General features: G+C 31.5%; 2 protein-coding genes across 2 annotated transcripts; one reads left to right on the top strand and one right to left on the bottom strand.

Annotated features, from left to right (window-relative positions):
• Nucleotides 1-670: 670 nt before the first annotated feature.
• Nucleotides 671-5,223, top strand: LOC106752568 (GTP-binding protein BRASSINAZOLE INSENSITIVE PALE GREEN 2, chloroplastic). The gene is made up of 4 exons (XM_014634279.2): nucleotides 671-855; nucleotides 978-2,284; nucleotides 2,564-2,731; nucleotides 4,581-5,223. Exons 1-4 carry the CDS (start codon nucleotides 753-755, stop codon nucleotides 4,947-4,949), a joined length of 1,947 nt encoding a protein of 648 aa, XP_014489765.1. The 5' UTR covers nucleotides 671-752; the 3' UTR covers nucleotides 4,950-5,223.
• Nucleotides 5,224-5,585: 362 nt separating this feature from the next.
• On the bottom strand, nucleotides 5,586-7,304 carry LOC106752569 (protein EARLY RESPONSIVE TO DEHYDRATION 15). Its single transcript, XM_014634280.2, has 3 exons — nucleotides 7,098-7,304; nucleotides 6,050-6,398; nucleotides 5,586-5,910 (listed from the first exon to the last, which is right to left on the bottom strand). Exons 2-3 carry the CDS (start codon nucleotides 6,354-6,356, stop codon nucleotides 5,885-5,887), a joined length of 333 nt encoding a protein of 110 aa, XP_014489766.1. The 5' UTR covers nucleotides 6,357-6,398; nucleotides 7,098-7,304; the 3' UTR covers nucleotides 5,586-5,884.
• Between the last annotated feature and the right edge of the window lie 4,989 nt (nucleotides 7,305-12,293).

Below are 12,293 nucleotides of genomic sequence, written 5' to 3'. Positions count from 1 at the left end.
TATTTAAAATTATAAAAGCGTAAGCAAATTTCTATTTTTTTTTCGTACTAAATATTTAGATAAATTAAAACCCAATTAAAAATCCAAATTCGAAAATTAATATTAAAACTTTACAAAAAACTAAAATTAAAAAGAATTCAAAATCAAACTCATACAAAGCGAATTTCAATGTAATACTTCCTTTGAAAAATAAAAGAAATCGAAAACACGCTTTGATGTACTACTTCAAAGTAGATTTTTTCACTGTCAGTCCAGGATCATGCTTAGATGCAGGAATTTTTCATTTTAGAATCATGCCCTAAAGCAGGTTTATCCAAAATGGATTTTTTTTTTTTAAATATATCCATTTGCATGATATTGAAAAAAAAAATTACCTAATTTCTTTAAAAAAAAAATCCTGGCAATAATATAAGCCATTTAAAAGGTAATAATTTTTTAAAGTACAATGATAGTTTGACAACTTTTTTTAACAATTTTTTGACAACAGAATATGTGTTATCATTTTATTGGTTGGTATGTTTGAATTTATCTTTAAAAAAATATTTGAAACGGACGAATCATAAATCGACGTATATGTAAAAAAGTTTTCAAAAAAAATTGTTAAAAGACAATTTTTTTTTCTTTTTCCTTTTTTAAAATCATAAAAATCAGTTTTATTAAATTTTAACGTTCTCAACACTCTTGCCTTACCCGCTTCACTCTTCTCAGCATTAGCGCTTGGGACAAATTTGTCTCTCGCATTCCTCACAGCCATGGCTATGTTGTTGTCTACAAGTGTTGTTCCTTCTACCAAGCTTGTCATCTTCAACAACAGTACACAAGAGCGTGCACTTCCAAGTTTTCGTCATTTCTCAGGTAAGTCCCTCGATTAATTAGTCAGTTCAATCCTTTTCGCTTTATCAGTCTACAATCGTTTTGATTTTGATTTTTTATTTTTTTTCACTGCCCCGATTGCGTTTTATGCGTGTCGAATGTAGATAATAGCAAGCACTTTGAGAAAGTCCCGCCCTTGATTGCTTTTGCTGTGAAAGGTGACTTCACTCACGCCAAAGCCACTAGGAGAGATAGTAGAAACCCATTGCTGAGTGAGGGGAGAGATGAAGATGAAGCTAGAGGACCCATTTGTCCTGGTTGTGGGGTCTTCATGCAAGATAAGGACCCTGACCTTCTAGGGTATTACCAACCAAAGACGGTGAAAGTGGAAGAGTTTTCTGAAGAGGATGATGATTTGTTTGATGATGATGATGTTGGTGATTATGCAGAAGAAGATGACGGTGAAGTGGGTTTTTTGAATGAAAGTGAAATTAAGCTTGGAGAAGAGAGTAAGAGATTAACAGACGAGATTGACTGGGATTCTGATGACTGGGAAGCTAATTTACTGGGTGAAGATGATGAGAAGTTGGAATTGGATGGGTTTGAACCTGCTGGGGTTGGGTATGGTAACATCACTGAGGAGTACTTGGAAAAGGTAAAGAGGAAGAAGGTATCCAAAGCTGAGAAGAAGAGGATGGCTAAGGAGGCTAACAGGGAGAAAGAAGAAGTCACTGTGTGTGCTCGGTGTCATTCCTTGAGAAACTATGGCCAGGTGAAGAACCAGACGGCGGAGAATTTGATACCTGATTTTGATTTCAATAGGTTGATTTCGACGCGGCTGATGAACCCTTCTGGAAGTGGCAGTGCTACTGTTGTTGTAATGGTTGTGGACTGTGTTGATTTTGATGGTTCATTCCCTAGGGTTGCTGTGAAATCCTTGTTTCAAGCATTGGAAAGAATACAGGACAACTCCAAGCGGGCCAAGAAGCTGCCGAAGCTTGTTCTTGTGGCAACAAAGGTTGATTTACTTCCCTCCCAGGTTTCTCCTACGAGATTAGATAGATGGGTTCGAAACCGTTCAAGATCTGGAGGAGCACCTAAATTAAATGGGGTTTATTTGGTCAGTTCAAGGAAGGATTTAGGTGTAAGGAATTTGTTGTCCTTCGTGAAGGATTTGGCTGGTCCTCGTGGGAATGTGTGGGTGATTGGGGCTCAAAATGCAGGGAAGTCTACTCTGATCAATGCTTTTGCAAAGAAACAAGGAGCTAAAGTTACCAAGCTGACAGAAGCTCCAATTCCTGGGACAACACTAGGGATCTTGAGAATTGCAGGAGTTTTGCCAGCTAAGACTAAGATGTTTGACACTCCAGGGCTCTTGCACCCATATTTAATGTCAATGAGATTGAATCGGGATGAGCAAAAGATGGTTGAGATCCGAAAGGAACTCCGGCCTAGGTCATATAGAATTAAGGCAAGTTACTTATCACTATTTCTGTTCTCTATCCTGGTTCTAAATTGTCATGGGTGCTTTTGTTTTCTTGCCCAGATTTCAATTTTCGCTTTGTGCATATTCATAAGACTTCGGAGCTAAAAGATTACTTTAGTATTATGTCTTCTACATAACAGTTATGACCATTTTTTTGCCAGAAGATTCTGAATCATAAATATGCATACCGAGTCAAGAGTTCAAGGGTTTTATGTATATTTTGGAAAAGGAGTAAAGTTCTCACATGCTGCTTTTAATTTACAGGTAGGACAAGCAATACTCATTGGTGGCTTGATAAGACTTGACCTTGTTGGAGCCTCTGTTGAAACAATATATGTCACAGTTTGGGCATCACCAAATGTTTCTCTTCACATGGGCAAAATTGAAAATGCTGATGAGGTTTGGAGAAAACATGTTGGTATCAGGTTACAGGTAAACCTTCTCCTTTCCTCCTTCCTACCTGGACATGTTTCAAAATTATTTTACTGAAGAGGTTGAAATCTGCAGTTTGTCTTAGCTTGGCCATCTTTATTTCAATTTATTAATTTGCTCATGCTAATACCATCTTAAAATTTCAAGCAACCAGAGAGAAGATTCAATATATATACTTGCGAAGAAGGGTGTATGTTAATCTTGCCCCCAGCTCCCTTCTCTTATAACGGTTTTCTTGTCCCCAGTTAACCTTCTCTAGCAAAGAAGCTTTTTGCATCATGTCTGTAGGTTTTACTTAACTAGTGTATATACCTTGAGTCTAACAAGAAACACTACTTCTCATTTTTCCTTTGGGGGGCAGGGCTTGAGGAACGAAGATTGGGGAAATGTGCTTTTGCACCTATTTGTGAATTTTGAACGTCATAATCAGTTTTTCCTGTACAATGCGGGCACAAGAAATGTTAGAATTGACTTTGTTTTGCTAATCAAACTATAATATTCCTATAGAAAACCAACTACTTACTGTGCATAAAATAAGAAGATCATATATGAATTAAATAAGCTTAAACTGTACCTAAACAACCAACCTCTATCAAGTCCAATTTACGGAAAATAAAAATAATATCACACCATAGCTAACGTTGTAAATAGATTTTTGAATCTAAACGGGGTAGATGTTGTCTGTATAAGCGGGTTTGCTTTGGTAGATTTGCTTGAGCGGTGATTGATATAATGGCTGACTGAACTGAGGCTAAATATGCTGATTTTGGTTATAAATTATTTGCTTCTCAAGTTAGAAACTATGAGAAATTTGTTTTTTCAGAATTCAAAACCATTTACTAAAGGTTGGGATCCATTTAAGAAATTGAGCAGTATTGAACTTCAAAGTGGGGAGCGCTGCTACTATTTGTTTCTGGAAATATTTAGTGTTCCGATAATGGTCACCTTTTACTTTCTGATTGATTTTTCTGTATGAAAAACTTGGTCTCACACTCACTGGTTGAAAAATAGAACCCTGGTCGCATTTTGAGTTTACTCAGCAAAAAATGCTGTCCTAAATGTGAATGCTTCCTGGTTGAGGAATGTTGTACTGTAAATGTTTTTGAAGACAAGAATATTAGTATACCGTTGAAGTTCATTCAGTATTTTGAAACTGCTCTAAATTCTAAGTTATATTTTAGAAGTATCGGCAAGTAAGACCTGTCCAATGATGTTAAGTAACTGTTATAGGGTTGCATAATGAGGTGTTTTTCAACCACCTTCAGGCAATTTGTGAAGGGATATCTATGCCATGGGCACTGGTGTGTTTATGGTAGAATTTTGGCCTTGGGCGATGGATCTGCCATTGATATAACCTTGGGCCTATGATATAAGCATTTATTTATCTTTGTTGTGGCCACCGCACAGTTTGCATTGAACCTTTTGTTAGATGTCATAATCTCTATAAAAAAAATTAATTTCGGTTTCCTTTTTTTATAAATTTATCATGTCCCATATTGTGTTTTTATGATCTTAGGTCTTGTTGGTCCTTGTATGTGTTATAAATGTTTTTATTATTCTGAAAACCCTTGTGGACCCTAGGGTACTAGCCTATTACGCCTAAGCATAAATGTAATAAATTAGTTGCTACTGATTTAAATAGTTAAAAGCAGAAACTTCTCTGAGTGTCGTTTTGAAATTCTTGTATAATTTAAAACTTTGCGGAGGGTAACTCTGTAGTGTAGATTTTGGGATTTTAGATCTGCTTTATATGTATGTGTGTGTATTTGTTGTTTAGCATAAAACAAAATGGACCTCTGTTCATCATTCTTTGTAATGCTTTACTAATATGATGGTATTCTTATTCCAGCCTCCCATTGGTAATGACCGTGGTGCTGAATTAGGAAGATGGCAAGAAAGAGAAGTAAAAGTGTGTGGAACTAGTTGGGATGTCAACAGCATTGACATAGCAATAGCAGGTTTAGGTTGGTTCTCATTGGGCCTCAAAGGCGAAGCAACCACGAAATTGTGGTCCTTTGATGGGGTTGAAGTAACTTTGAGAGAGCCATTAGTGCTTGACCGGGCACCATTCCTTGAGAAGCCAGGATTTTGGTTACCTAAAGCCATCTCTGATGCTATTGGCAACCAAACCAGACGTGAAGCTCAAAGAAGGAAACAACTTGACAATGAGGATTCGGAATACGTGGGAGCAGGGGCAGGGGCTGAGTTATCGGCATGAAAAGAATTTTGCTTTATTTTCATTAAGGATGTAACTGAACTGACGTGTTGCATAGGCAATAACATCTTTGCAACTTGCAACTAAGGCTTCTACATCCATTTCTAGCTACTCACTGGTTGGTGTGTGATAGCCCCCCATCAACAGATACACATAAATGCACTCCTCATTGAATAGGCGTCACGGTAGTTTAGAAGGTCATTGTGTAATTTTGACTGAGATAAGTCGCATGACCTGCGTCTTTAATGTATATATAATAAATTGGCAATTAGTGTTAGGAGGTAGTTTTTCAAATTTTCTGTATTGATTGTCTTGGCACCTAAAAGAGAAGTGTCGGAATATAATTCATTTATTCGTGACTGATTAATTACTCTTGGCCCTTGCTTTGTCATGTTTCATGAAGCTTACACGCATATCTCTAGCTTTTAATAGTAGAATCAACTTTATCAAACTCTAAACCAAATAAACATTTTTAAAGTAATTCTTTATTTTTATATCGAAAATTAGGGTGCCAAATGCGGCGTCGAATCTGGCAACTGAGTTGGATGCGTCTATTTTTTGTTGTTTTTCTTTATTTTAGTTTTCTAACACAAGAATGTGCCCATTTTAAAGTTCAGGTGAAAGTCATAAGAACAAATCTTTACAGAGAAGTCTTTTGTCTTTTTTTTTTTTTCTTTTTTTGTAATTTGAATACTTGCTTGTAGCAGCTTTTACAACATCAGTACATGAAACAGTTACATTTTTTTTTCATCTTTCTCCTCTCCCTGTTCACCCATACATTTTGACAACATTCAGAGGACAGATTGAAAGTTGAAACTTAGCCTATACAAGAGTTAAAGAAACTTGAAGCTATGGATAACATGGTACAATATTAGCTAAATGACCGCAAGCTATGGCCTCTTTGGTTGGTAGATGCGTTCAAAGGTTTCATCTCTAGCTCATGCACTTACTTTGGGTCCAGTTTCTTCAGAAGAAATTAATAAAAAGAAAAGTTAGTGAATGAAAACCAAATTCAAGCAATAATTGAATCATTAAGATAAATCATATAATATGATCATAATAGCACTAAATTTGAATTTTCAATTCAACCCTTTGTTATTTACCTTTGGTTTCATAAGATTGAATGAAGTCTTCAAGCTGAGCGTCTAAAACAGCAAGATCTTCCCCGGCATCAAGATCAAACGAATCCGGCAGCAAATCAACGACATCATTACCATCAAACTCATCCTCATCACCATAATAGGCTCCATCCTCCTGTTGCTGGCTTAGCCAGAAGTCATGGTACCATGTGAATGTCGTCACCAGCTGCCACCATTCTGGGGAAAAATCCTCCACTTGGCGGAACGCAGCGGGAATGTAAAGCGGGGCATTAGGGTTCAGTGTTGATCTTCCTCCAGATACTAGTGCCATCTTCCTCAATTTGTTTTAACGATTCTGATCCTTGTTCTGCGTCTGCACCACAACCAAAACAACAAAACACGACTCATAAACAACCCACCAAACACCAAATTAACAAACACGTTTTCGATTATGATCATGGGACCTTCACCAAATTCCACGGTTTAATCCTTTAGGAAAAAAATTCGAAAATCTATATAGGGATTTATTATCATCATTGATTCCGTCAACTTCACAAATATCTGAAAACTTGTGAAAAATTTTTGGTTTAGGAATCGCAAATTCGAAACACTTGTTTTCCCTGATGGAACAACATGAAACGATCACACACAAAAAAACGAAAAAAAGGTCAGATCTCAGGTTAAAAATCCAAAACTATCTCAGTATTGACTCCTTCGAAGTAAAGAACCGCTAATCGCTACGTAATAAAATAAAATAATTCAAACAGTAACATCAGCAAAGAAAAAAAAGGAAAAAGAAAAACCATGACTGAAATTTCAAAACCTAAAAGTTTCAAACAGGAAAGAATCAAACATTGGTTTCCAAGTATCAATCAAGCAAAACATCGAACAATTAACCAATTTCTCACAATTTACAAACAACCAAACCGATCGCTGGAAATTTTTCTTTTTTCTTCTCCCTCCGCGTTCCCCAAAACACAAAGAGAAAGCAACGAAGAGCACAACGAAACGTCGTCTGAACAAAATCCTCGAAATCAAGAAGAGATCGCAAAGAGAGAGCGAAGAGAATTACCTGAGAAATTTCGTAATCGACGAGCGAGCGAGCGAGCGAGAGTCACGCGTCGAGGAGAGTCGCGAGGGCGCAATATAGAGGGGGCGAAAGGATCACTCCGAAGCTAGGGTTCGGGAGAAAATGGGGCCCACCGAGATAGGTTCGGTGAACGCACCGTCCCGAGTGCTGGTTCGGACGCAACGTTGCTGAGGTCAATGTCAAGTGTGCGCGTATTCCTGCCCGTGTTTGTTGACCCTAACGCGTATTTATTACGGTTCTCACCGTCTCAATGTTTTCCGTTTCGTTTCTACTTTTACGGTTGCTAATTATTTTACCGTTAGTAATTGTGTCCTAACCATTCAAAATTTTAGCCAACAAGGTCAAAGGACTTGGACGATGATGCTGTCTTAATTTCTCTTAACTTCCTTTTTACGTAAATAACTTTTTTTTAATACTTATAATTCCAATTTTAATTACCCTTTTCGATCAAAGTTGAAAACTTATCAAAGTTGACACCTCTGCTTAAGATACCAATATGAATAGCAACAAAATAAGTAGTGGACCCTCTCTCTTATTTTAATTATTAGATTATATGAAAAATATTTAAATATTTATCATCTAATTCTATTTATGAAAGTCATTTTTTTAAGTTATATTCTTTTTCTTATGAAAACACAAGATTTAATAATTCTAATTATTATAAATAATATTATAATTGTGTGACTATTTTTTCATATATTGTTGTTGCTAATCTAAATACTTTATTGGTTGATTATGTATGATCTATTAAATAATTAAAAAATGATTATTTTTTAGTGACAACTTTTTCATAGGTATAAATCTTTCTGTAGGTAATTAACAAATAAATTACTTATTATTTATTAAAAATTAAATTCATGATGATAATTATTTACTTGACTGAATTCATAAAAAAAATGTAATTTTCATACATTTTTACAATTTAAGAAAATTTTTTTGTAATTGATAATATATAATAATAATTCTTATGGTGTAAAAAAGAAGTTCATGCTAATCAATCCAATATTAATTATATTCTTTCTATAATCACTCTGTAAAGATTATTGAATATATTTATATTTTAATAATTTAATATTTACAATACTCTTTTGAAATTGATAAATAAAAAGTCTCAAATATTTTAAAATCTATCTTGAGAAAACTCATCAGTGAAAATGTATGATTTTTGAAGTGTTAAAGGAGAATGAATTGTAACTAAAAAACCTTTGTCAATATTATTACAGATAAAATATACTACTCAATTGCATAAGCATTATTTAGTAAAAATAGTCATTTATACTACTCAATTTATGTCAAATTGTGAAATAATTCACATAACAAAAGTTTTCGTGACATTTTTGTAATAAAAATCATTTTTGACTAATTTGTATTGTGAGAGTGAATAAAAACATCACAGGTAAAGATTACATAAAATATACTTAACATTGGAGAGAAAAAGACATCAAAGATGACATTTTCATAATATTAACACCATTTAAAATATAAGTATTTAACTTATTGACGAGATATATGGAAATTGATACAACTTCTTTCTAACAGGTTTTGGGAACAAACATTTTGAAAAATGAGAGAATTCTAACTAATTATGTATTCCTTTTGCAACCCGGTAATTATATTAGAGTGTTTTCGCATTTAATTTAGGATAATGATATTTAGATAATATTTTTTGAGAATATTTGAATATGTGGTGATTGATCAAAAATTACTCCACAATAAATAATAATAATTATAAACATTATTGTGGAGTAATTTTTGACCAATCACAGATTGACACGTAATCAATGTTCAAATGTTGTCAAAAAAATGTTGTCTAAATATCATTATTTTTTAATTTATGAACAATAATGTCATAAGACAAAAATTCTAAAAATTTATCATTCTCCTATTTATATCACAACTAATTATTTTCTGTGTGTGTTTTCATTGAAGACGGAAAAATAACAAAGATTTGAAAGATTTTATATTTACATTTTAATGTATATCATGTAACACTAAGACAATTGTAAATAAAATTAACAAATATTTTGTTATAGAAATAAATCGTAAAACATGTTCGCAAATATAAAAGTGAATTATATAAAAAAGAAAATTAATTTTTTAACAAAAATGTGATATAATTAGACCCGTCAAATTAGTTAATCTCATAGTATATATATATGAAAATAATTAGTCAATATGTACATGCACTATAACTTCATTTTAATAACATAATACAATTAAAATAAAACATGTCATTACAAATATTCAGAATATAACTTATCAAAATATATTTTATATCAAAACAGTCCTCCAATAAATAGAACTATAAGAATATAAGACATATGTACATTGCAAACTTCTAATAGTTATATTCTAAAATTATACTTAACAAGATCTACTATCGTCCCACGACATAGATAGTTGGTTCATTAAATATGTTTACAAAAATAAGATAATCATTGTAAAAATAAAATAAAACAACTAACAAAGGATAAAGGGTAATAAACAAATGATTTATCATATATCAATTAAAAAATGTACTATTGATCAACTAAGCAATTCAGACAATTTTGAAACACAGACTACTTTACGTCACTTAAACTAGTAAAAAAATTGTTTTTTAAGTCTCTTAATTTAATTATGTTCCAAAAATACTAGATTTAATAAATATTCGATGATATTTTTATAAATAAAATTTTATACTTTAAATATGTTTATTACATAACAGACTTAAATTTATATTTTAAGCTTGTTAAAATTCAAACAGACTTAAAATTGTATATGTTGAGTTTTTTAACAGAACTAAATTTATATTTTAGTTTTGTTTACAATTTTTAACTTAATTTTAGTTTTGACATTTAAAATATAATAAGGACTTTTCAATTTTTAAGATGTTGTCTATTTAAGTTTATTGCATTCTTAGCTTCACTTTATTTTAATTTTAATTTTTTTAATCTATACTTCATATTTGAATTTCCAGGTAATACGATATTTACCATTCAATTTTTATATTAAGTTTTATATAAAAACATCTCAAAAAAATTACATTTATTGTTTGGTTTCCTCCACGATAGTTTATAAGTTTAGTTCATTAGTGTTTGATTATCATATTTTTGTTATAATGGAGAAATTTTAAGTCGTTACACATTTCATATTATAAGATGAAATGATTTTACGGGGATTTGTATTATGAATTAGAGCTATCAAAATTGGTAACTCGATCTGATTTGGTCTGGTTCATCACGGGTTCGTCACTTAGTGAGTCAATCCAATCTGATTCATTTATTAACTAGTCAAAAAATTTCAAACTCGATCCAACCTACCACGAAACGAGTTGGCTCACTTAAATACAATTTTTTTCAAGTAAAAAAAAATTATAAACTTTCTGTAATTTAAATCTAAACAAATTTCAATTCTAAATTTCACTTCCAACATGGGTATTTAATTAATTTTGAAAATAAAAAACTTAAATCATTACTTCAAGTAAAAAAATAATAAATATTTTTTATAAAATTAAATTAAATTTTAATAAAATAAAATTAGGTAGGTGGGTCGGTGGGCCAACCCGACCCACCACAGGTTCAATCCGCATGAGCCGGGTTTAAATGAGTCGAGTTGAAATCTGATCCGCATAAAAAAAAATACAATTTTTTCAAATTTAATCCGATCCAAACCCGTGATAGACTGGATTGATCCGCATGTTGTGATCCGATTTTGACAACTCTATTACAAATAATAGAAAATTTTGAAGGGTCTTCCGAATAAAAAATATTAGAAAAACATATAAAACATAACATTAATGAACACGGGTTTAAAAGTAATTAACACAATCTCAGTTAAAATTTGAAGGTAATATATTTTCCACTGAATTCCTAACACATATTTATCTTGAATTTTTGAGATTAATCTAAACATATGTTAATCAAAAATTATATTTAAATGGTGGTTCAAATTAAAAATATATAAAAACATGTTTTTTTAGCCTCTTAGAATGATGGAGTTTGAACACGATTGCTTTTTTAAAAGAGAAATAGCATGTGGTGGATGGTTATGAAAAAGCATTTGTGAGTTCTTGGCATGTTGAGCAATTTTCACTTAATTAATAATTCAATGTAGGATGATGTGGCAGCCACAAGGAAACATGGATGTAAAATGTGCCAATAATTAGTTTAGTGCACATGGCTTGCTTCATTTCGCCAAATCAAAGATTGGTTAGATATTCATAAAAGCAATTCCAAACCACTAAAACTTGGCCCACCAAAACTTGTATGCATAAATCATTATCATATAATCTCAATTATCTCTTTTTTTGAAAACGTAAATAAATAAATTATGCAACTATTCTTCAAGCCATGCCATGTGGTTCAATTATTAACTTTCATTTAAATAAAGAAATAAAGTTGGTTTCTTGAGATGTGCTGATAATAGTAGTTTCTTTTGTAGATAGAGAAATCATAAAGTATTATCATTATCCTATATAGTATACATTCCAAACATGATTAATATGCATATATTATTTTCAATTAATTTTCAAAATTATTTGCATTTTAAATATCTTATAAATTTGATTAATTTATAAAAAATGGTTGTTTTATTAACTTTTTAAAATATTTTTAACTTTTGTCTAAATTGTTTGTTGTTTAACAACATGACTGTGTTTTTGTTTTCTTTTTCGTCTTTATTACACTAATTAATTCGATTATTTGTTTTTTATTGTTCTTCAATTTGCTCTTAAAAAAAGGAAGAAACAAATTGACAAATAAATTAGAAATTGAAAGATGAAAGTGATGATCATATAATTTCACTTTACACAAAATCAAATGATAAAGTCTTTACAGGAAAAAAAAAACATATTTTAAATATCCATTATACTGCAATTTGACACATCTAATTAAAAATATCTAAATTTATAAAATATTTAAAATTTAGTTAAGTTTTTATTTAAAAAAAATGTTAGAGTTTAGGAAAAAGTTCTTCCAACCGGTAAAAATGTGTTAGTTAAACTCAAAATGGTTTTTAATATGTTCAAACTTGGGTTTATTAATGTACTTTCAGTTCTTTTTAAGAAGTATTTGAGTAATTTATATTAGAAGATTTATTCAGCGTATTAAAATATTTTTATATAGAATGAGAATGCATTAGCAAATATCATCGATAAAAAAAAGTAATATATTTTTTTTTTACTGTTTTATGTCTCTT

This window comes from Vigna radiata, unplaced genomic scaffold, assembly GCF_000741045.1.
Source record: "Vigna radiata var. radiata cultivar VC1973A unplaced genomic scaffold, Vradiata_ver6 scaffold_154, whole genome shotgun sequence".
Taxonomy (NCBI): Eukaryota; Viridiplantae; Streptophyta; class Magnoliopsida; order Fabales; family Fabaceae; genus Vigna; species Vigna radiata.
This window is presented reverse-complemented; position numbering and strand designations above follow the sequence as displayed.